Source organism: Nymphalis io, chromosome 20 (genome assembly GCF_905147045.1).
Source record: "Nymphalis io chromosome 20, ilAglIoxx1.1, whole genome shotgun sequence".
Classification (NCBI taxonomy): domain Eukaryota; kingdom Metazoa; phylum Arthropoda; class Insecta; order Lepidoptera; family Nymphalidae; genus Nymphalis; species Nymphalis io.
In genome coordinates this window covers 528,705-555,725 of record NC_065907.1, presented here as the reverse complement: position 1 = coordinate 555,725, position 27,021 = coordinate 528,705, and the positions used below count along the sequence as shown (strand labels likewise).

The window sequence follows — 27,021 nt, the reverse complement described above, 5'->3', positions numbered from 1 at the left end:
TGGTTTAGCCGGTGATATTATTATTTTTTTTGCAAAATACAAGTGTATATAAGTTGGCTCAAACCACCCAAAGATTGGTACAAACGTAAAGTGAAACACTGGCATAAAAAGTCTATGGGTTTCGGAAACAAGTACTTCAGGAACACCTGACACTTTAAACAAATATAAGTAAAATATTGGCTTACCAGTCAATTTTTCCAATCTTTTTCTTCCCATATTCTTCACAACCACTTTGTATCTACGTCTGTGCACTTGTGCTGGGGCGTAATTCGTCTTATATACATAGCTCGTATCATTTAATCCAAACGAATTTTTCGAAGCATAATTAAAGCCATGATTTTCATTTAACGGATATTGCACTTCGTATCCGTGATTCGGATAGGATGCATAATTATATCCGTTTGGGATATGTCCGTAAACTGAGCTTGGATATTGAAAATTATAGCACAGTTTCTTATGGCCGAGTTCGTGAGGATATTTATGGCTATATCCGTGAGGTACGCCATATTGGTAATCATGACAGCTGTCATGTAGTAATAGGTTGAAGAGATTGTCGTAGGCTTCGTAATATTCTGGCGACTGGGTGGGTGTTGGTGGTTTGTAAATAAAAGGGGTGTGGAGGCATTTGTTACTATTTTGTACTAATATAAGCAATACCGGGAATGCTTGGATAACGTTACAAATAGTTTGTCCGCTAATCGTCATTTTAATTTTTTATAAGATTAACATAAATAATTTAGCTAATATAGCTATGGCAATTTGTAATTTAAAATTGTATTATATAAAAAAATAAAATATAATAAATGTACAATCCGTCTCGTCCGAACCCTCAAATAAAACTAAATACAATTTCAAACTAATTATGGTGATGGAAGCGAGTTATCTTTAAAATCAGTGAAATCATCGATGTATTTCATCAACTAATTTTGTCCCATTGTTGTAATGACGAAATAAAAAATCGTTTTGTAAAATTATTAACCTGGCATTATGATTAAAATCATAATAATGCGTTTTATAATACACTGCATTGTTCAATAAAAACGGTATATAAACAATCAATATTAAAATATAGTCCAAAATTATGATTTTGGACTGATATTATTTTTTCAGAGATCATAAATCTGTAATAGAAAAAAGTTTTCATTTATTTTCTTTGTAAAATATCCTTATATATTTTATGTAAGTCATCATCAAAAATAATCAGCAAAAACTAGAACACTGGAGCTGCCTATTGCGGGCACACGCCAGAGACAAGTAGGCTTTTTCAAATTACCACAAATTCTGAATTGTCTATTTTACCGAGGCTAGAAACACAATAGTAGCAAAAACAAAAGCTCGTTTAACTGAGTAGCAATTTAAAATTACATAATGTCATAATTATTGTACGTAATCAATTAGACTATACTTATAAGCGCTATTAAACGGGTTATTAGTTAAACAAAGCTGTGTCTCCTTCTTTCGAATGTCAAATCAATAATGAAAGAAAGAGCAAAATTAGTGTTTAACTAAACAGCCACTAAGCAATGTTTATAAGTAAAGATTAAGGACGAAGAAGAATTTTACAAAGGATGCAGAGAGAAAATGCCAATATTATATTTATACTACTTTAGAGTACACAGTTTTTACACACAACTAACGACAGGTCTGGGCCTGGGAAGAAATCAACATCGTGACTCTGATGCTAGCATATTGGCCACCATTCTAAGTGGTCATCATTAGAACAGTAGTTGTTTTTATATTGCTTGTATAATTCTTATTTATAACTTATATTATTATCTTATTTATATAATATTATATGTAAAGACGTGATGGCCGAGTGGTAAGAACGCGTAAATCTTAACCGATGATCGTGGGATCAAGCTCGGGCATGCATTACTGAATTTTCATGTGCTTAATTTGTGATTATAATTCATCCCGTGCTTCACGGTGAAGAAAAACATCGTGAGGAAACCTGTATGTGTATAATTTCACTGAAATTCTGCCACAAAAAGGGAGAGGAGGCCTTTAGCTCAGCACTGGGACATTCAAAGGCTGTTACGGATATGTAAATAAAGTTAAAACAAAAAAAAATGGCCGTCATGCCCCTCGGCAGATGTGGGACTATAAAATTAATGGTTAGGAAAGAGTTTGATTAAAGAAAATCAATAATTATATATCGAGTAAAATAAATAAAAACTTTTTCTTATATATCATAATGATATATATGGCAATAAGAATACCATATACCATACAATAAGAGGTGAAAAGGGAAGATAATGATATAAGAGAGCGAAAGGCCGTTAGCCCTTCGCGTTAATAAATGCTTCATATAACAGAAGTAAAACACTTTCATTTGGTAATGACTAAGTACGGCATTCGGATATTTCCTATTTGATAATCATCGAATTGACTAGCAACCTTGGTTGATACATAAACTGTGCGGTGAAAGAACGCGTTTCGGGAAACCCGAAGGACTTCTAACGGTTTAATTAAATAAATCCCTACTTAATGTTATGAAGTGGTAAGTAAATTCGTTTCACCATTATTCGACCATAGACATTCCGTCGAGTGTACACTTCCAACTTCCAGGTTCCGGGCTGCTACTTGGAATCTTCGACTGAAAAACCCAATATCATTTTTATTGGCCCTAAAATTTGAATCCAGGACCACTCAGGACAGACCTGCGTCCTTAGTTACTGAAACATTATAAGCAACATCTATTTTACTTGTTATCTGAAACTAGCTGCCCACCCGAATATAAAAGGATATGTATTAATCATAAAATTTTAATAAATAAGGATTATTTTAAATATAACTCAAGATCGGATATCAATGCAAGAAAATGAAAATATTTAGTCTTTTTTTATACATTTTATTTAATTCAAATTTTTAGTATACTATTACTTATATATATTTTTATCATTAATTTATTTTAAATATCGATTCAAAAGTGTTTAAAGAACCACATAAGAACCTACTTTGAATACATTATATTTAAATTTTAGGAGTCTGTGCAATAAAATTAATTTCGAAAAATATTCATGCGCTTAATCATTGTCCGACCTCACGGAGACCTTGCTAATCGGTTCTTGAAATCGTATGCATTTTAATCGGAATACGCACAGGTATCCTACACATATTTTTCCTCAATGAATTTTCTGTGGCTTTAGATAACATAATTGTATGACTGAATATGATTGCGGTTAAGTCATTATTGAAGGCTTGTGTCCGTGCTTGTGTGTTGGTATATTATATTATCTAATGTTTCTCGTTGGTTTTGTGGTTAATTATACATATGCGAATACCGAGGTATTGTGTTCAATAAAAAAATATAGGATTTTTCTGTATTTCTCAGTAGCTGCCACATGGATAGTTGTCAATGTCACCCGTGCCACAGAAATCACTAAACCCGTTTATACGTCCGAATGATTGTGTGAATCATTGTAAATACATAACAGAGTCACACACATACTAAAATTAATTAAACATTGAATTGTAATTTATTAGTTTTCTCATTTATAACACTGTATACGCATATGTATAATTTTGTATACGCAGAAGCCGGAGCGGACATCCTGAGACTCAGGATTTTTTTAAAACTTAATTAAGGACGTTTGACGCGCTTTTATGGACTGATATTCTAACAATACATGTACTTTTAAAACTCATTGGTTTAATGGCCAGGTTGCGATCCCGAGGTCGAGGGGTCAGTAGCAACCTGTAGATTGAATTATCTCCGGTCTTGTCAGATTTGATGTCTTATCGGATAACGAGGGAGCAAATGGAGAATTTATTCGCGGGCACTTGTGAATTATAAAATGTTCTGCGTAGATAGCTAATCTTCCCTTATTCTCAAGGGTACCAAACAATTTCGTAACAGAAAAGTAGCCTAAACCCAGCAGTGGCACATTAAAAGGCTGTTACAGTTAATTAAATATCAAATATTCGTCGTTGGTCTATATAGTGACTTAAAAAATACTATGACATTAAAAAATGTATAAAAATTATATTTTAAGACATATTTATTGAACTTTGAAAAATTTTAAAAATTTATATTTTTAATTAGTTACTTGCCTAATTTTGAAAATAATTCTATTACTTAATAACCTTTAATAAAATGATCGTTCGTAGCAAAGACAGTAACATTAATAAGTAGTAATGGACTTTTTTTATAAAAATGTCGAAGTTACATAAGGGACGTACGCCGCGGTCGATCATCACTAAACGTCACGGTAGATTCGTTAAGCAATAAGGGTTATGCGTCACAGATAAATAATGAATACCTATAATGACATTAAAAACATTAAAGTTGTGAAACGAATTATTACAAAATAAACTTCCTCAAATTACCTTTATACTGCGTTGTATTTGTGATTTGTCCGTCGAAGGTCGTCAAAACCTTTTATCGAGCCATTTTTTGCGCAGACAATTAATGTTACGCGTGAAGCATGTAGTTTACAGTTTTAATGGACGAAAAATATATAACAACCATATTCCTGTTTAAATATTTGACGAGGTTTGGACGTCACAGATCACAAGCTGCCTCGTCAGTCTGGTGGAACGAATGCAGCAGATAAGTGTAAGTACATGGATATTAACTTAAGTTTGCGAGCTTCAATTTCATAAGCTTACCTTTAGTTTATTATTTATTTCGTGCGTAACGGTGAAGGAAAACCTCGTAAGGAAACCTGCACTTTTGTCGTATGACAGAAGCTCCAAACTTTCTCCTTAACAGCAGAGGGGCTTATGTCCAAAAGAAACCGTGTATGAACTATTTAATAAAATCAATAGACAAGATAATACTCGAGAAACAATACAACAAACACTAATAATAATAATAATAATATCCTCGGAAACTATTCACACATACTTATATAGATAATTGCACCTAAACTCAGGACAAACAGACATGTTCATGCACACAAATATCTGTCCTGGGTGGAAATCAAATCCACAATCTTCGGCGTGAAAGGCAAGTATCTACCAACCAAGCCAACCGGCCCGTCAATAATCATACTTAAAAATAATAATAGTAATATGTTCCAATCATACTTAAAAAACAACGTTAAAACAGACAACGTTACAAGCTCCACTCAAATGTGTCATACGGCTGCCCACAAGGGTCGTTATTGAGTCTTTTACTCTTTTTAATCTATATAAATAGTATTAACAAAATAGATTTAACGGGACATCAACTCTATATATTATGATAAATCGAATCACGAAATTATACGTAGCGCTCAATTGGACTTTAATATACTTACTGAATGGCTAAGTGCAACATACTAACAATTAACACGGAAAGAACTTTATTTATGATTTTTGCTGCAAAAAATAAATCTTTACCCGTGTTTACACCCTTAACGATCGATAGTTAAATAATTAAACGCTCCAGTTATGAAAAATATCTTGGCCTATATTTAGATGATGAACTTACTTGGAAACCACACATTCAACATGTGAAGTCGCAACAGACATCACTAGTAGGGGCACTTCATAAAATTTCTATCTGTATTCCAAAAAAATTACTTATCGTGATATATAAATCTTTAATAAAAAAAAACTTGAATTAATTAATTGAGATATGGGGATCGTCAGCAACAATTAATTTGAATCAACCGCAAAGAACACAATTTTTTTTTATAAAAAACATTATTCCGCTTTTATTACTTAACACCAACAAAATTACTTTTACCGTGGACTACTATTGCCGTGGAGTACCGGCTTAGAATAGTACTCCCCCAATCTCATCCCGTGGGTGTCGTAAGAGGCGACTGAGGGACGGGGAAAAGGGGGTATGGGCAGCAGCGTCCCCCCTCCCATAAACATCTTACCCCCTACTGCGCTCGCCAACACGCCTGCCCAGCGCGGCGAGTATGGGCAAACCCCTCCCTAAATGGCAGATGCGCCCAAAAAAAGGCCCCCAGTTACCGGCAAGCCCGCTAGGCCCGACCAAGGTAGCGGTCGCGGTATCGGCAGGGCAGGGGGTGCTAAGAATCACCGGTTCACGGCAGGCTACCGTATAAAGCGACTGAAAATGGCAACGTATAATGGACGCTCGATGAGGCTGGACCATCACCTCGCCGAATTAGAAGTAGAGTTAAGTCATATAAACTGGCATATACTGGGGTTATCTGAAGTCCGAAGACAGGGGGAGGACACGATAACTCTAGAGTCCGGTAACTTACTCTACTTCCGCGAAGGTGATAACCTCTCCCAGGGTGGTGTCGGTTTTCTAGTCAAAAAGGATCTCATTAGCAGCATTGTGGAAATCAGTAGTGTGTCGAACCGGGTAGCGTACCTTGTCCTAAAACTTTCCGACAGGTACTCCCTGAAGGTTGTACAGGTATATGCGCCAACTTCGACATACTCTGATGATGTGGTCGAAGCGATGTACGAGGACATCGCAAAGGCCCTCAACGACACCTCGAGGGCCCACTACAATGTTGTTATGGGAGACTTTAATGCTAAAGTGGGAGTACAAGATAGCGGTGAATCGAAAGTCGGACCTTACGGCTTGGGCTGCAGAAATCACAGGGGGCAAATGCTGGTAAACTTTCTCGAAGCGCAGGGGCTTTTTTTGATGAATTCTTTCTTTCAAAAGAAGCCTCAGAGGAGGTGGACCTGGCGAAGCCCCGATAACGTGACAAGGAACGAGACAGACTTTATTATTTCGAATAAAAGGCACATATTTAGAGATGTTTCAGTGATCAACAGGTTTAATACCGGAAGTGATCACCGCTTGGTTCGAGGCACTCTAAATATCAACTTAAAAGCCGAAAGATCGAGAATGATGAGGTCTACTCTCCGACCTACCATGCTCCAAGCTGCTCAAGGCTCCGAAAAGTTCCAAATGGAACTTCAAAATCAATTCACCGTGTTGGAAACCATAAGCAGCATTGATGAGAGAACCGACACGCTGGTCAAAATACTGCAAAACACATCCCGCAAGTGTTTTCCGCCACAGAGAAGAGACAACGCACCAAAACTCTCTGCTGAGACACTCGAGCTCATGAGAAAACGACGAGAACTACCATCGTTTTTGTCAGATAAGGCCTTAAACCGAACAATAAAAACGCTGACGCGACGCGATCTCCGACGCTCCAATACCCGTGCCATCATGGCTGCGATTGAGCAAAATCGGGGATCGAAAGTGTTCGCTCGCAAGTTTGGGAGGCCGCGTCTGACAAAACTTAAAACTGAAAATGGTGGGGTCGTTACCTCTAGGCCTGAGATTATCGGAGAAGTAGAGAGGTTTTATGGGCAGTTGTTCTCTTCAAGATCGGATAAACCCGTGGGAATCAGTATTGATGACCAGCGCGCCCCTCTTATGCGCCATTACTCCGAGGAGCTCCCGGTCGTTGACCAAGGAGAGATTAGGGCGGCTCTAGAACAGCTTAAAAACAACAAAGCTCCGGGAGATGACGGAATCACAACAGAGTTGCTTAAGGCAGGCGGGACCCCGGTCCTGAAAGAGCTAGCAAGCCTCCTTAATTCCGTCATCCAACATGGCAAGACCCCGGAAACGTGGAGCGGGAGTGAGGTGGTACTGTTTTTCAAGAAAGGTGATAAAACCCTCTTGAAAAACTACAGACCAATCTCCCTCCTGAGTCACGTGTATAAGCTGTTCTCAAGAGTCGTCACGAACCGTCTCGCCAGACGACTTGACGAGTTCCAGCCCCCAGAGCAAGCCGGCTTTCGATCAGGCTACAGCACCGTGGACCACATCCATACTGTTCGGCAGATTGTGCAGAAGACCGAAGAGTACAATCAGCCGCTGTGTATGGCATTTGTGGACTACGAGAAAGCCTTCGACTCCATCAAAACCTGGGCAGTGCTCGACTCATTGCAGAGATGTCATATCGATTGGAGATATATCGAGGTACTGAGATGTCTGTACAACGCCGCTACAAGGACTGTCCACATCCAGGACTGTAAGACGAAGGCGATCCAACTGCGCAGAGGGGTGAGACAGGGGGATGTAATATCCCCGAAACTGTTCACCAACGCGTTGGAAGACGTTTTCAAAACGCTGGATTGGACTAGGTATGGAGTCAATGTAAACGGCGAGTACATCTCACACCTTCGATTTGCCGACGATATCGTCATCATAGCAGAGTCGCTGGAACAACTCACCGAAATGCTGCGTAGCCTAGGCGAGTCTTCCCGGTGTGTCGGTCTCGGTATGAACTTGGCAAGACCAAGGTCATGTTCAATAGGCATGTCGTGCCGGGACCGATATACGTCGAGGGGAAACCTCTCGAAGTTGTTAGTGAATATACCTACCTAGGACAGATAATACAAGTCGGTAGGAACAACTTCGAGAAGGAAGCCGATCGAAGAATTCGCTTGGGATGGGCAGCATTTGGCAACCTTCGTCAAGTCCTCAAGTCGTCTATACCGCAATGTTTGAAGACGAAAGTCTTCAACCAATGCGTCTTACCTGCCATGACATACGGTGCCGAAACGTGGACACTAACTGCGGGACTAGTCCACAAATTCAAAGTCGCTCAGCGTGCTATGGAGCGAGCTATGCTCGGAGTATCTTTGAAGGATAAGATCAGAAATGAGATTATCCGGAAAAGAACCGGAGTCACCGACATAGCTTGCAAAATTAGCAGGCTGAAGTGGCAGTGGGCTGGTCACGTATGTCGTAGGACCGATGGCCGTTGGAGCAGACGAGTCCTAGAGTGGAGACCGCGAATCGGCAAGCGCAGCGTAGGGTGCCCTCCAGCCAGGTGGACTGACGACCTTAAGAAGGTGGCGGGCACCAACTGGATGCGGAAGGCGGAGGACAGGGAGCTTTGGCGCACCTTGGGAGAGGCCTATGTTCAGCAGTGGACAACGATTGGCTGTTGATTGATTGATTGAACAAAATTACTATATAATAAAACTAATATTTAAATACTCAACAACTTTACACGTATTGCACTTGCGTTCTAATAAAAAAAAAATTATTCTTTAGAAATAAAATAAATAAATAGAACTACACACAAAAACATCACACCACAACTTAAGTAATAAAACGTGATCGTTTGAAGGAGTATATATAGCTTCAAGATGACATTAAAAATTGTAATAAAGTTAATGTATGCAAACGGAAGCTTATAAAAACATGTCCTTACAATGTAGTATTACACAAAATTCTCTTCAATTTGTATAATCAATCCAATCCGAGTATCCAAAAGCAAATAATTATTTACTTACTTCATAAAAAATAAAAATAAAACTGTATCTTATTTCAAGCGAAGTATGTAAGTTCTTATAAGAAATAAATTCTTTAAGCCCAAAGTGCGCCATTGTCTGGATATTGCTTTACTACAATTAATTCTCATTATGAGATTAAAAACCGATTAATTATGAGTCACAAATATTTTTAATTAGTTTATACTTCTAACTCATGCAAGCTAGTTTATAATTATGGCGTAGGACGTGGAAATATACTGTATGTCATTTGCAACATATCTGACGTTACCATCGCTATTATATAAACTGGTAAGATTTATTTTACGTATCGCGTTTTGTTGAAAATTGTCAATTTTTTTTTCAATTAATTTTCTGTTATTTTTTTCATTATTTTATTGATTTATTTTAATTAATTAAGATTATCTTATCGTGTATCATCTTACCATCGTAAGTGGTCATTCACACCGATGATATGTTACTAGACTGGCTCACCACTCAAATCGGCGATTACAAATGAACTTTTAAGGGCCTTTTAGCGTACAATATGCTTAGATTTTTATTCGTAGTATTTGTAATGAGTGGTACCCATCCCAACTGCACAAAGTTACCACCACCGATTTGCAATAAGAATTCAAAAATGTATAGTAACTTCCATATTCACGTATAAATATATTCATTTACTAGTTTAATTTAATATCATTTAATTCCTATAATTGTATTGTAGGATGTGGAATTTACGATAAATCAAAGGTTACCGTCGCCGCGTGTGGGTGGTTTATTTAAATCTATTTGTGACACAATTAGAACATTATTCTGTGAATTTATCTAATTCAGATCCTTCTAAAACTGAGTCATGTCATTGAGGATTTAAAGTATCCGTTGACAAACATAATAGATTCAACAAAGGTTGCGTCACCGATTGAGGTATGAAAATGTAACAAGCTGTGAACGTTCTTCATCTGCAAGTATTCACCCTTGAAATTATTCCACCACATGTTGCTTCGATTCGAATACGATACATATGTGACTGATCAACCAATTCAAGCTGTTTCCTCAAGTGTTGCCTTTTATCGCTGAGCAATGTGATGTTTGAATGTGTGATGAAAGCAAGATTTTTTTTTTGTATTGCATTGATAAAACTACTATAATAATTACTACAAATATATAAATACATAAAACTTATAACAGACGATACAAAGCGTTTCGGAGAAGGTTTTGGTACATAATATTATTTAATTTCATAAATAGATTCATTTGAATTTTGAATTTTGCTGTGAAAAGCGATAATTTAATGTCCTTGTAATATGTATACTGACTGACCTCGTTGGTCTAGTGGCTTGATGTAAGGCCGCAGACCCGGAGGTCTTGAGTTCAATTCCCAGGTCGGGCCCATAAAAAGTTATTGGATTTTTCTGTCAGAAAATTCTCAGTAGCAGCTCAGAGTCTGGAAGTTGGAAGTGTGTACACTCCAGTGCCTCGGAAAGCACGTAAAGTCGAGTGCACGACTTTACGTCGTGAAGGGCGCCCTACGCTGCGCTTGCCGATTCGCGGTCTCCACTCTAGGACTCGTCTGCTCCAACGGCCATCGGTCCTACGACATACGTGACCAGCCCACTGCCATTTCAGCCTGCTAATTTTGCAAGCTATGTCGGTGACTCCGGTTCTTTTCCGGATAATCTCATTTCTGATCTTATCCTTCAAAGATACTCCGAGCATAGCTCGCTCCATAGCACGCTGAGCGACTTTGAATTTGTGGACTAGTCCCGCAGTTAGTGTCCACGTTTCGGCACCGTATGTCATGGCAGGTAAGACGCATTGGTTGAAGACTTTCGTCTTCAAACATTGCGGTATAGACGACTTGAGGACTTGACGAAGGTTGCCAAATGCTGCCCATCCCAAGCGAATTCTTCGATCGGCTTCCTCCTCGAAGTTATTCCTACCGACTTGTATTATCTGTCCTAGGTAGGTATATTCACTAACAACTTTGAGAGGTTTCCCCTCGACGTATATCGGTCCCGGCACGACATGCCTATTGAACATGACCTTGGTCTTGTCCAAGTTCATACCGAGACCGACACACCGAGAAGACTCGCCTAGGCTACGCAGCATTTCGGTGAGTTGTCCCAGCGACTGCTATGATGACGATATCGTCGGCAAATCGAAGGTGTGAGATGTACTCGCCGTTTACATTAACTCCATACCCTGTCCAATCCAGCGTCTTGAAAACGTCTTCCAACGCGTTGGTGAACAGTTTCGGGGATATTACATCCCCCTGTCTCACCCCTCTGCGCAGTTGGATCGCCTTCGTCTTACAGTCCTGGATGTGGACAGTCATTGTAGCAGCGTTGTACAGACATCTCAGTACCTCGATATATCTCCAGTCGATGTGACATCTCTGCAGTGAGTCGAGCACTGCCCGGGTTTAGATGGAGTCGAAGGCTTTCTCGTAGTCCACAAATGCCATACACAGCGGCTGATTGTACTCTTCGGTCTTCTGCACAATCTGCGAACAGTATGGATGTGGTCCACGGTTCTGTAGCCTGATCGAAAGCCCGCTTGCTCTGGGGGCTGGAACTCGTCAAGTCGTCTGGCGAGACAGTTCGTGACGACTCTTGAGAACAGCTTATACACGTGACTCAGGAGGGAGATTGGTCTGTAGTTTTTCAAGAGGGTTTTATCACCTTTCTTGAAAAACAGTACCACCTCACTCCCGCTCCACGTTTCCGGGGTCTTGCCATGTTGGATGACAGAATTAAAGAGGCTTGCTAGCTCTTTCAGGACCGGAGTCCCGCCTGCCTTAAGCAACTCTGTTGTGATTCCGTCATCTCCCGGAGCTTTGTTGTTTTTAAGCTGTTCTAGAGCCGCCCTTGGTCAACGACCGGGAGCTCCTCGGAGTAATGGCGCGTAAGAGGGGCGCGCTGGTCATCAATACTGATACTGGTGGTAGGGCTTTGTGCAAGCTCGTCTGGGTAGGTACCACCCACTCATCAGATATTCTACCGCAAAACAGCAATACTTGATATTGTTGTGTTCCGGTTTGAGGGGTGAGTGAGCCAGTGTAATTACAGGCACAAGGGACATAAAATCTTAGTTCCCAAGGTTGGTGGCGCATTGGCTGTATAAGCGATGGTTGACATTTCTTAGAATGCCAATGTCTAAGGGCGTTTGGTGACCACTTACCATCAGGTGGCCCATATGCTCGTCCACCTTCCTATTCTATAAAAAAAAAAAAAAATTCCCACGGGTTTATCCGATCTTGAAGAGAACAACTGCCCATAATACCTCTCTACTTTTCCGACAATCTCAGGCCTAGAGGTAACGACCCCACCATTTTCAGTTTTAAGTTTTGTCAGACGCGGCCTCCCAAACTTGCGAGCGAACACTTTCGATCCCCGATTTTGGTCAATCACAGCCTTGATGGCACGGGTATTGGAGCGTCGGAGATCGCGTCGCGTCATAAAGGCATATGCTATTAAAAATAATAATAAAAAATACTTTTTAAACAAAATGTCAAAGGGCTTTCACAGCAAAAATAGATCATAATATATTTAATACACACAATTTAGTAGCGTCACGAGCACAAAAAATGAGTCAAGTTTTATATTAAACGTATGGATAACATTATAATAGAAATGTAACTGAAAGACATACCATAATAATAAGTATTTAATTCAATAAGTTTTAATTAAATACAATAAAATAACCTTAGTATACAATATTTATTAAGCTAAGTTACAGTGTAGATACGTCATGGAAATCTAGTCATTACGTTATGGCTTAGAATCAATCAATAGCTCAATACACATCTCGCGCTGGTTGAAGGTATTATTATTATGACGGAAAGGTACTGGGGACCAATTCTAATAATTAATAACCTTTACGATACGTTTCCGTTACGTTAAATAAACTACCACAGAACTGCTACTGGTCGAGTGAGTAGAATAGAAAAAAAAATTAACGATTTGATTGAAAGTGACATTAATTTACTAAAATTGGCCCCTTAGAGAAGAACTTGATGTTATGATCCATGTAGAATCATCATTACTGACACTGTCGTATTCATTATTCACATCCAAGCACTATGTATTCATAAAATTGAATTCCAAGACTTGTGTAAACTCCTAAACCAGGTGTGTTCTTTTGTCGACATTCGCGCGGATTTAATTTAAAACTTTAGGAAGTATTTGTATAGACAGGTACTTGAACTACTACTAGGTACTTTTTTTTAGCTTCTTTTTTGTACTTATGAACTGGTTTCCATTTTTCATTCGTATGTTGTGTTAACTTTTAATTGATCTCTACGCTTAGATAATAAGTTTGTAATTATTGTTTCTGTTAATGAATTAGTGTAAGTGATTGTAAATAAACCTAATAAAATAAAATTAAATAAAAGTTGATAATACGCAGTTGTATGTAATTAATTGTCGTACTTATACAATTAAGCACTGCCTAAAATGTTCTGTTGCAGCCACGGCACGAAGTAGGTGACGCGCGAGTAAATGCCAGGGAAGCCAGCGTCCGCGCATCTCCTTCCGTAGGAGACTATTCCGATTTGGAAGAAATAAGACGTCATGTTTTCGGGCTAGAAATAACATAATTATTAGTTCACTGCTTGTTTTAGTGCTAACATAGCTTAGGAAGACATAGATAATACAATAGGGTCTCCTGATGGTAATTAATCCTCTTCGACCATAAACAATGCAAGACGCATTCGAAGTTATTGGTTCGTTTCTCTTCTTAGAAAATAAGCATTGGGCTATAATTTATCTCGTGCACGACGGCGAAGGAAAGTATCATGAGAAAATTAGTTTTTAAGAGTTCAGATTCTGTCTACCCACTATCACGCACTGCAACGTAAGCAAACAACCCCCAAACTGATTGTTTTTTTTACCGTGTATATTCAACATAATATACTTCAAATATTTCTAGCTTTTATACGAAATTGGAACACAAACAAAAGACAAAGAGTCATTTTTACTAGATCGAATAAAATTCTCATTGGATATTGACGATAGCCACCAAAACTATCTAATGTAGCCCATAATTTACCGATCATTAATATTTCTTGTAAGTTAAGGAATTTGGTCACTACTTACAATTGGCTGCATCAATGGTCCACCACTGTCTCCTTTGCAAGCGTCTTTACCGCCCTTCTTGAATCCAGCACATAAAACTCGCTCGTCTATCACCTGGGCCTTGTAATCGATGTACGCTTTTCTACAAATGTCATTACTGACAACTGGCAGCTGCAAAACTTGCAAGTGTGATGCTGATGTACCACCTGAGATTAATAGAAAATTGTTTAGAAGTACAGCTAACCAATATGGCTCAGTCAGCAATGGTTAATATTGTTGTGTTCCGGTTTGATGACTGAGTGAGTAACCAGGCAGTAGTGACATATCCACTTATTTCTCGAGGTTGATGGTGCATTACTAATATTTTTAGAGCGCCATGTATATAGTCGGTGGCCCTAGTCCGTATACTGATTTTATATAAAAAATATATATATATAAATGTTAATCTGACTTACCGTATTGAGTATGTCCCCATCCAGCTATGATAGGGTTGTATTTCTCAAAGGTATTACTCCTTAAATCGCTGGTCACAGGTAAACATATGGGCTTGATAAATTCTGGAATACAAAACCATACATTTGAATATAAATAATTGGGGTAAAGATGGCTCAGTGGTTACAAAACTTGAAAATTAACCGGAGATTTTAGATTTTATGCTTATAATTCGTTTCGTGCGCGTCAGTGAATCAAAACATATGAGAATCTTCAAGTGTTACATGAAAAGCTGCAAAACTGGTGTATACACCAAACTGCATTGGAGTAGTCTCAAAAAGAAAGACCTTAGTCCATTAACATTTAACTCAGAAAATTAGGAATATTTATTATTATTATATATTTGTGTATATTGTACATAAAGGTAAACCTTTAATCTATATTGAAAAATATATTAATAGTATTTACATTTTGTTTTCGTTTCTTAATTTGTACATACATTTTAGCCTCATTTATATAAATAAACTTATAATCGTCTCTAAATGTCTTAAACAATGCTATCCTTAGTTATACTTATTGTTAAATTAATTTTAACCAAATTTGAAACTGTGGATGGCAATTATGTATCCTATAATTGGTACTACATATTAAGTTGGTGGATGTAAGGCATTTGTTGGAAATATGTTGTGTAAAACTGTCAGAGATACAAATAAAAACATATTTATATTACCTAGCAACCCGACCGTAAAGAAAGGTAATGTTTATTTTGAAGGACAAGCAGACATTTTTTTAATTATTGTATTATTAAGGACTAGGGAGGTTCTCGAGCGTACATACATATGTGATGTGTTTAACGCGTAGAGATCAAACATACAAACATTCATTTATGTGTATAAAGTGTAAAATAAACTCTTATTTATTTATTTTTACTTCGATTTGATGTTTATGCACAGCGTTTATTAATTTATTGCTAAATTACGTAATTAACAAGTTTATCCAAACTAATATTTACCTGTGAACTCTACATCGTTTTGCAGTATCAGTAATCCGATATCATTCACGTACGTCTTGTAATTGTAGCCTTCGTGTTTGATCTTGTACTTGATGAGGACGTCTATCGGAGTTGCTCCTTCATCCTCCCTCGCGTAGTCCAGCTCACCGAGTCGCACTAAGTATCTGCGAACAATATAATTCATTTTAAGCAGTGTTGTCATGCAGGAAAATGTGTTTCAATACAATTTACTATAATTTATTTGCGTGATGATGACGATGCCCTCTCGATTTTACTCTGCGTACTTAAATCGAAAGTTGAGAAGATATAGTTCACAAGTATGTGTCTGAAATACAGGCGCAGTATCCATTTATTCACACTCATAGTTTGATGAGTTAGTAATCCAACACGACCGGAGTAAGAACAGGCTCACACACACACCCACACACTACCGCCTTTATAACTTTTATGGTGAAGTTGCTACTGAAAATTTATTGACAGACAAAAGCAATAGAATTTGATCTATCGGAGACTCGAACTTAGAACCTCGAAATCAGCAGCAGCAATTATGTAATTATGTAATGATACGCCTTTTTTTTCTTGCTGGAAAACACCTTTATGTGTTTCCCCCACATGAGGTGGGGGGTTATGTGGTACTCGCCGGCGCTGAAGGCGCCGGAATACCCCCTAAAAAACCAGCGGTACCCACTCCGTCTTGTCGGGGGACGTCACGGGAACGCTATCGCATACCGTGCCGTCCCGACGGTTGACCCGCTTCTGCGGGCCTCCAAATCATAGGGGGTTCTCTGGGTACAGAGACCCCCTAGACCCGGCGACACTCGCAGCGAGAGGAGAAGATGCGCATAGCGCCGACGTCTTCTCCCCGGTCTTCTTCGGCGAAGCAGGTCTGCGGAGGCACCATCCTCGCGCTCCCACTCCGCGGCCTCCTTCTGCGACATGACATTTTCGCAGAAGGATAGACCATCTCTATCCAGCACCTCTCGCTACCAAGCATGGCATCACGCTCGCTATCACGCTCGGCAGCGAAAGGTCTCCGCGATGTAACGATACGCCTAATAGTACAATATAAACTTGATACCATTTTAAAATGACTAACTGATACCAGGTACAGCCTTAACCGCAGGGGCAACATAATAAATTTTTGCACAAAAGTTCGTATGAAACGTTGTTATAGGTAGGCGGACGGGCAAATGGATCACCTGATGTTAAGTGGTCATAGACATTGGCGATGTAAGAAGTATCAACCATTCCTTACATTGCCAATGCGCTACCAACCTTGGCAAAGAAGTGTGTTGTGCATAAAAGGAAACCCCATTATTTGGTACTATAAAATAATTGGAATAACTTACAAATCTTTTTCATGGCGATGTATGCAATGCGCTGCGGTTAACACGTGGTGCGAGCTGATGAGGGAACCTCCACACTTCCAGTGAGTTTCAGCGTCACCGCTTTCTTTGTAACCCAGTAACGCCATCCACGGGAAGTCACCTGATAAAAAGATAAATTAAATACCACGTAATTAAGTCCATTTAAATAAAAATGTTAGATTATACTTGGAGTTAACCCACGTTGGGAAAGATCATTATAACGAAAACTAAAAAAATGAGGGCAACTTAGTGATTGTAACAATATAAAGAAAAGTATCATCGAGCACGCACAAGCCTTTCAAGAATATTAATGTTTATTTGCATAGTACGTGAACACCAAATTCAACTTTGTCACGTGATAAGTCTAAGTTTTAAGTGAACTAAACTGCGAAGCGCTACTATTTATATATTTTGAAACATTATCAGAAAAGTGTTGTAACCTTCTTATATAAGTTTTATTGTAAATAATTATTTTACGTGCTTTACAATCTGTTTAATAGACAATTTAATTATTAGTTTCTTCAATTAGAATTACGAAAAAACATCTACTCATCAAAGCTGAGATGGCCCAGTGGTTCGAACGCGTGAATCTTAACCGATGATCGTGGGTTCAAACCCGTTAATATAATTCAAGAAACAAATAATGCGTCGAAGAATATTTTCTGCTATTGAATTTGTATGATTTATTCAAAGTGAATAGCGTTTATCAACTTTTACAATATTCTGAGAAAACCTATATACATATAGATGCGCTTACCAAAAACTATTAAGTATGCTTATTTCGATGATCGTGGGTTCAAACCCGGGCAAACCCCACTGATTTTTCATGTGCTTAATTTGTGTTTATAATTCATCTCATGCTTGACGTTGAAGGAAAACATCGTGAGGAAACCTGCATGTGTCTAATTTCATTGAAATCCTGCCACATGTGTATTCTACCAACCCGCATTGGAGCAGCGTGGTGGAATAAGCTCCAAACCTTCTCCTCAAAAGGGAGAGGAGGCCTTAGCCCAGCTGTGGGACATTAACAGGCTGTTACTGTCTACTCATTTATTAGTTTAGATAACTGATAATGTTTTGTTGATAGTGAAACTTAAGCATGAACGAGGGAAAAGGAATGATGTGTGTGAAAAGGAGAGTAAATTTGACGAGATGGCGAAAGTATAAAGAACTAAGAATTGTGAGTGAGCTGAGATCAATAATACCAAAAATGTATATGAAGAGAAATAACTTGGTTAAAAAAATATATCAAAAAGCGTCCGCATCAACCATCACGTTTTCAACATGTATATAGATTTCAGTACCTAGCTTAGCGTCAACTCCTCCGACCACTCTAGTAAATGAGACGTTGCTAACTCCACAATCTGGTGGCGCCGGGAACGCTGGAAGGAAGTCTGATGCCAGGGATTTGTTAGATACCGCGTCATCTGTTACAGAAGCTATCACAGTAGGTGCCGCGTGAGAGGGTGTGGATTGTAGCGGATCATTAGGTGTAGTGGCTATTGGGCAGCAAACCTGGAACAAAGATTTTAATTACAACACAATATAAAATCATATTTAGAACGCTCACCAGCCAGGTCAACAAATCACCTAAAGAGGGTGTCGGTACCAGAATGGATGTGGAAGTGAGTACGTTGAGTAAAGCCTATATCCAGACGTGAATGACGATTGGCTGGCATGGCCGACGATGATACAACTAAATACACTTCTAACTTCTATCATAATTGCTAACGTAAAAATTACATCTTCTATAATATTTAAAACTTACTAAGGCTTGTATTAATTACCTTAGGATAGTTTCCTTCAAAGCCGCAATGAGCTCTCTTCAACACTTGCACATATGCCGGTTTTGTTCTGAATTGTTGCAATAGCTTCACGTAGGTCGGGCACGAGGCTATTGCTATGCAACTTCCGACGCCACCTTCGTTTGTTGTGCATGTTTCCTCTGAAAGTAGCGTATCAATCAAGATTTATGTAGGCGGTGATTATTTAAACAATGCTTTTTCTGATTCTATCAAATTAAAAAAATTCAATACAATTTTTTAATATAAGATGAAAATATCTACTGTGTTAAGTTAAATTTGATTTGCAGCACTTATTTATATGAAAGGCAGACATGTAAATTACATTATCACTGCATAAAAGCTACTCCTTATATAACCAATTCGCCGCCAGCGCTAAGAGATTATGCGTTCGTTTAATTATACCGGCTCACTGAAACTTTTTTTAGAACAAATTTAAAAACAGAAATCTTATAAAAACTATCACCTATTTTAAACCGGAACACAGGAAAACAAACAATTGACGTTTGTTGGTAGTATATTTCATATTATATGATATACATGAGTCTCTCTTAGATCATAAGAGAAAAAGTTAAATACACGTTATAAACTAACTGAAACGAATGTACAATGACAGCCGTATTTAATCTCACACTAATATTTGTCGTGACGTAAATAGAGAAGCAATGGGATACAATAATGGAATTCTTTCCTTGCAAATTGCTCTGAAACCCTAATATTACTAGCTGATAAAAAATTGCGTATAAAATGCATTTTGTAAGAACTAAAAAGTCATCATGAAATTTCAAATAGTGATAAGCGACATTGACCTTAATAATTGTAAGATTAAAAAGGATGCAAGCATCAAAATAGCGTACCATTATTACAGAATAGCACTACTGGGGCCGAATTCTACTCATTTATAACGGTTACAATACGTTCCTGATTCAATTCCGGTCCAACTTTGAATCATCTGTATTTATTTGAATCGGAACCGAACCGATAATATGTTAACATATACCGTTATGTAAAAATCAAACGTAATTTTTAACTTTTATGGCACTGGTCGATAATTAAATTAAAGAATAAGAAAAAGGAAAAACGGCAACGATCACGCTTCGATTTGATTGCGATAAAATGACACTTTGTTAGTAGAATTGGTCCTTGTATTATCACATAGCGACAGTATAGATTTCGACATTTTCCAGGCATACGAATGTTAATAGAATTTCCTAAAATTTCGTAAAAATTGACATTTGTCTGGTATTTTGCTTCAAAAATTATATTAATTTAAATAATTGCTTAAAATCTGTCATTAATACTTCATCAATTGCTAGGTGTGTTATAATCATCAGTGTAAAATGTCATATGTATAATTATAGCAGTTTAGAAACTTATTCTTTCCTTGGACTATTAATATTGTCCAAGTATTTTTTGGTCTTGGACTATTAATACCCATTTATTTCTCTTCGTTGTTCACATAGTAACCAAATACATTACTTTCTTTTTTTCTTTATAGAATAGGAAGGCGGACGAGCATATGGGCCACCTGATGGTAAGTGGTCACCAAACGCCCTTAGACATTGGCATTGTAAGAAATGTCAACCATCGCTTACATAGCTAATGTGCCACCAGCCTTGGGAACTAAGATTGTATGTCCCTTTTGCCTGTAATTACACTTCACCCTTCAAAACGGAACTCAGCAATATCAAGTATTGCTGTTTTGCGGAAGATTAGCTGATGAGTGGGTGGTACTTACCCCGACGAGCTTGCACAAAACCAGTTACCAGTAGACGTAACGTAACGTAACTTCAATACTTATAATATTTCTTATAGAATTTAAAAAAAGGCGATTATATTTATTTATTTATTTATGAAAAACAACAGCATAATACAAAATATGTTGGTATTAAAAATACAATACACAGACAATAGAGTCAATTACTGTTTTCGATTGAATTATGCAAACCTAATAAAGTTTCGCTGGGACTAGGGGGTTCTCAGTAGCCTGGTAATCCCCATAGAGAATGGAGGCCTGCATACGCAGGCCACCCGTCAGAGCGTCGCGGTAGCATGCGCAAGCGATCCCGTGGCGCTCCTCGTTATGACGGAAAGGATACCGCTGGTTTTTTAGTGGGTATTCCGTCGTTCGGGGCGCACTCGGCGCCTCGGACATCGGCGATACCCACATACCCCCCCACTGTTCCCGTGGGGGAAACGCGTAATGCGTTTTTCCAGCGTAAAAAAAAAACCTAATAAAGTTAACAGAAAGAAACAGTAGCACACAGCTTAAAAAATAAAATGTAAATTTAACGAAATAATAATGAGCTAAAAAAACAGCACATTTCGATTAGGCGACACAGACTATGTGTAGGTGAGTGTGGCTATGCAGTTACACTGTTATTTGTGTGTGTATAAGTGATTGTATGTGTGTAAGTATTTGAGTGTACGTAAGTTTGTGTGAGTGTGATTGGTTAAATTGAATTTTGAGCTCTAAGATTGGGTATATTGAAATCACCCAAGAAAATCACATAATCATTGGGATGGATCGTATTACACTAGGTAATGATTCTAGAGCCAATGTGAGACGATGAGAATGTAGGAGTCACCCGGTGTGTACAGTAACAGCCTGTTAATGTCCCACTGCTGGGCAAAGGCCTCCAATCCCTTTTTGCGGAGAAGGTTTAGAACTTATTCTACCACGCTGCTCCAATGCGGGTTGGTAGAATACACATGTGACATAATTTCAATGAAATTAGACGCATGCAGGTTTCCTCACGATGTTTTCCTTCACCGTCAAGCACGAGATGAATTATAATTACAAATTAAGCACATGAAAATTCAGTGGTGCTTGCCCGGGTTTGAACCCACGATCATCGGTTAAGATTCACCCGTTCTAACCACTAGGCCATCTCGGCTTTTTTGTGTATGTACGTTACACCAAAATGAATTGCATAACACTGAGTATTAGCAAAGACTCGTGTTTTTACTGATATCCAAACAATCTCGATTCCCCCAACAAATTCCTCGCTTCTGCTTGAAAAACTTTTTTAACACATATCATTACACCGCCACCCACGCTTTTAAATGAAGTATATTTGTTCCGATCACACCGAAAGACATCGTATCTATTATAGCACTTCATCAGGTAAAAAACTATCATTAAGCGAGGTTTCAGTAATAAAAATTAAATCAAAATAATGGCTAAGAATATTCTTGTGTAAGTCATCCAATTTAGTGCGAAAACCACGGACGTTCTGGTAGTAACAGTTTATCGATGGCTTCATGGTGGTTGGTTAAAATTTAAAGCATTACTAAGATATTCATTAAAACAATGTGATATAATTGTAAAGCTCTAAAACTTTCAAAAGTCAACATAACCAATATTAACGATTTATGTGTGAAAGTTTTTTTTATGTTTAGTAAAGATGTGCGTGTCGCCTTTTAGTTTTAAAATTTTTATTACAAATAAAAAGCAAAAAACAAATTGTCGCGGTAAAGTGCAAAAATTAAATAAACTGACAATACATACAGTTTTTCGTTTCGTTTATTGCGATGGCCTGTGATTTTTCGAACAAAAATTAGGCAGTTTTTTGTCCACACAAATTTGTATGCTTTTTCGGAGGCATATGTTTTGCATTTCTGAAGCAAAATTTTATTTTTTGGTGTAAGATGATCATTTTCGAAAACTTTATTTGGATTGCCAGCAATGTTTATGTCTTTTGTCGTAATACCACGCGTTTTGTTTAAGCCGGAGAGAATACTGTCTTTAATAAGTCTACTTTTAAGTTTAGCGACTAAGACTAGGTCTGCCATTAATACTTCTTTTTGGTTGCACTCTATTTGCAAATTCAATATAATTACAATCTAATTGAACACCCGCATGTTTACTAATATTTATTACAATATCTCTCACGCACTATTTTTTTAGATCTGGAACGCCTACTATTTCTATATTTTGTTGCCGCGCCCATTGCTGATATTTTGAGTTTTGATATATTAAATCATCTAAGCCTTCTTGTAACGATGATAACTTGCCTTTAAAATGGCATTTTCTTCAGATAGTTTGCTATACTCTGCTTGTAATTCCGTGTGAGATTATATAAGGCTCTGTTGTTCTTTTGAAAGTGTAGCCAAATTATTTTTAAATTCTAATAAAATTGTTTGTTTTAGTTCCGCATTAAAACAATTTTTCATTTCTAAAAAATTTTTTCTAATATTGTTTCAATATTTTCCATTGTTTTGGAGAATTGGGACTCGAGTGTGATACTGAAGACGGCGATGTGTTCGATTTTTAATCAGTACCACTACAGTTGTGACATGAATAGGATTCTTTAATTTGAGCTGTCATCCTTTCAAACTGAGCGTCACTAATTTTCAAACAGTTGTAATGATACTTCTCTGTACAAACCGAACAACTTATCTCGTCTTTCTTTAGAACAATATTACAGTAAACCTTGCATTTGGATGACATTTTTTGTAATGAGATTGATACTCTTATTTATAAATAAAAAATAATTAATAATAATATGGAGGGTAAGTCAAATTTAAAATTCACAGCGTCGTAGTTAAAATATTACGATGAGAATAAAAGCAACTTCTCGATAAACTGTTTGCCGCTATAACGTTTGCGCACGAAATGTCGCCGCAGCGCCGGGCAAATAGTGGCGCTTACGCATTTTACATTAACAGTTATATTACTCACTCAAATTTTGCTTAAATCGTTATTTTATATAATTAAGCTTTGATTTAACTATTATTAACTGACACTTTTTGTTTGAGGACACTTTTAACTTCACCCTGAGATAATTTATACTCAGTTAAACTCGAAAAGAACTCTAAAATTCAAATTTAAACACGTAATGTCTGTTGCACCTCAGACACAATTGATTGTATATACATTATAATATATAGATTACATATATAATCTAACCAAGTGTTAAATCAACAATTAGAAACAACAAGTTCTTGCTTTTCGTTCCAGGAAATATTTTTAAATGATTATAATCGAGTCTATTGTTTTATATAAAACCTTGTTCGTTAGAATTCGATATTTATAATAAACCTGTTTCCGCGGATGTACCAGCGTAAACATAATCAGTTTGCTAGTTTAGACCAAAAATATCAAATGATATATATGTCATTTGACATTTATACTTAAGCGAAATACTACTGGCTGGCTGATTCTTCACAAGTATAGATAGGTCCGATTGACTTGAAAGTTAGCATACCATTAAAAATTTCGCGACGTAAACGCTCACTAAGAGCGGATTCTTTGCAAACCCTCTCGAAAATAAATTTTTAACTATCTGGAATTTGGAACATAGGTTTTCAAATAAATAAAAAAATGGTTTGTATAAAATTTTCAGAAAGGCACCACGGGCACGGTTTTTCTGTAAAAGCAGCCCGGAGTCTGTAGGAATCCCGTGCCTCGGAAAGCACGCTCTACGTGCTTTGGTATGTTGGTGCTGCGTCTGAACTCTTCCGCTCATGTCGCCGTCCCATTGTATTTCAAGAGGGAGAGAATAGCGAGTGTTTGCGCACACACTTGTGCCCTATAATATGTTCTGCGCAGCTGGCTAATCTCTCTTGAGATTGGCTGCTGTGACCGAAATCGGTCTGGAGGACATTATAAAAAACAAACAAAGGATCTAAAATATATAAATAACAAATAAACAAAAGCATTTCAAGTTTTAAAGTCGTTTTGGTAGTTTTTAAAATATATTTTATATATTTAGAACTAAAATATTTAACGATGATTTAATTGGTGGAGATTGATTGGTGGGATTTATATATTTAGTTTGATTCTATAGGTATTGCACGCTTATCACGTTTCATTGTCAATGTTGTTGCATAACTTACCAATTAAATCCAGCAATAATGGAAACGAAAATAATTGTTTCTTTTTCCTCAATCGTTGTTTTTTTTTAATTAATGTTTAAGTAATATCTATTTGCGAATATTTTTGCAGGTTAAAAAATTATATATTACATAATGAAATGCAAAACCCATATATGCTATATTAATTAGCACTAATCACCACCGTCTTAAGCTGTATATATTACATTAATTACTTTCATTTTAAATGTGTTTCCTTCGTAATAACTAACAATGAAACACTTTTTTTATTATTGTAAAGTATTACTATTTATGAATAAAATATATTTTTAAAGGCTATTTACTCTTGTTAGATGTTATTTTTAATGGAACGCGTTATTTAAAACGATACATTTTACATGTTAAAAGTCATTCATTTCCTATTCCAATATATTGGTTTTACAGTAACAGTAATAGCCTGTGAATGTCCCATCGCTGGGCTAAGACCTCCTCTCCCTTTTTGAGGAGAAGCTTGCTCAATAAATACTAATTATTGCTACATTAATGCACAGACGTCGTAGTTTGATTTTAATTTAACGAATTACATGCGAAACGCAAAATCAAAATGCTCGTTTTTGTTGTTATTCTAGCAGTCCTCGGTATTGTTGTGTTCCGATTTGAAGGGTGAATGCGCCGGTGTAATTACAGGCACAAGGGACATAACATCTTAGTTCCCAAGAATGGTGGCGCATTGGCGATGTAAGTGATGGTTAACATTTCTTACAATGTCCACTTAAAAAAAATGAATGAAAATAGTTTTAAAAAATCTATGTTTAAAAAATATTTTAAAATCAAACACTATCTGTTCCCAACATAACATATAAATGTCTTGTTCTAATGTTTTACATTAGTAAAAAAAATCTAACGAAAAGAAAGAAAAAAAACTTACGAATCTGTCCAGCAACGAATTGTAGTAACAAACAAACACACAGAACTATCGGCTCAACCGCCATTGTCAAACTTTGAACTTTAAATTTAGTTTTTATTCAAGTCAAAAGCGTGCATCAGCTCTGCAATCGGCAAATTTGTGGCGAAATCTTATTGTACCTTTTTTATATATATGTAATTAAATGTTCACTGTGTTAACCGGAACTTTATATCCAAGGGGATATAATGATCAAAAACCCTAAAGTGATTATATGAGTAATTAAAATTTCGAATCATGTTATGGACGTTGACATAAAAGGACATTGTTTTTTTATTCATTATTCGCGGTTAAACCGCGGCTTTGTTCGCGACATAATTAAAAATCCTTTAAATATTCGGGAGGCCAAATCCATAGATATTTTTAACAAAACTTGTAAAAGATCACTTTTTGTCTTAAATGCCTTATCACCAATAATTTCTTTTATTTCAGTATTTTTTGTATTATTCATTTTTTTTCTTTTTTCTTTCTTGTTATGTTTGAGGACTTATCGTTTTATTCTTTGTTGCTGTATATATCATGTTTTTATATTATATACTTGTAATTTTGTATGTTTTGATAATATAATTTATTTATTGATATACAATAATGTGTATTTTATATTTACGTTTATTAATTGGTTTTGTTTTAATTAAATATTTATATTATTTTATTTATACCACCACCTACCTCATATCCTATTTATTACTTACACGATCGCTATGTAGCGATAAGGTTGCCATAATTGTACTTTTATTTAGACTATACATGTTTTGTATTTTTCTCTTTACAATAAAGTAAAGTAAAATCCAGTTAAACGGGATAAAAAGGCCAAAATATGTTCATTATGACATATTTTAGCTGTGATAAAACTTGAGAAGTAACTAATAATCAAAACACACACAACCTTTCGTATTTATGATATAAGTGCTGTTTTAGTTTTGGTAACTCGCAAAAAACCATATTAACTTTCAAAGAGAGAGAGAAAGAAAAGAGTCTACTCATTCCTTAAAGGCCGACAACGCACCTACAAGCCCTTCGGTGTTATGTATGTCCATGGGTAGTAACTTTCCATCAGGTGAGCCTCCAGTTGTTTTGCCCGCCTCTAAAATATAAATAAAATCTATTTACTTAAATACCACAATAATCCTATTTCTATATTAAGATTAAGACGGGCCGTTGGCGTGGTTGGTAGGTACTTGCCTTTCACGCCGAAAGTTGTGGGTTCGATTCCCATCCAGGACAGACATTTGTGTGCATGAACATGTCTGTTTGTCCTGAGTCTGGGTGTAATTATTTATATAAGTATGTATTTACAAAAGAAAAGTAGTAGTATGTGTAGTATATCAGTTGACTGGTTTCCATTGTACAAGCTCTGCTTAGTTTTTGCTCAGATGGTCGTGTGTGA

The 27,021-nt window shown here is 37.0% G+C and overlaps 1 protein-coding gene across 1 annotated transcript; it reads right to left on the bottom strand.

Annotated features, from left to right (window-relative positions):
- Positions 1-13,603: 13,603 nt before the first annotated feature.
- LOC126776597 (venom protease-like) lies at positions 13,604-20,291 on the bottom strand. Its single transcript, XM_050499243.1, has 8 exons — positions 20,288-20,291; positions 18,839-18,996; positions 18,356-18,566; positions 17,034-17,172; positions 15,685-15,848; positions 14,696-14,797; positions 14,262-14,446; positions 13,604-13,747 (listed from the first exon to the last, which is right to left on the bottom strand). Exons 1-8 carry the CDS (start codon positions 20,289-20,291, stop codon positions 13,604-13,606), a joined length of 1,107 nt encoding a protein of 368 aa, XP_050355200.1.
- Positions 20,292-27,021: the final 6,730 nt, after the last annotated feature.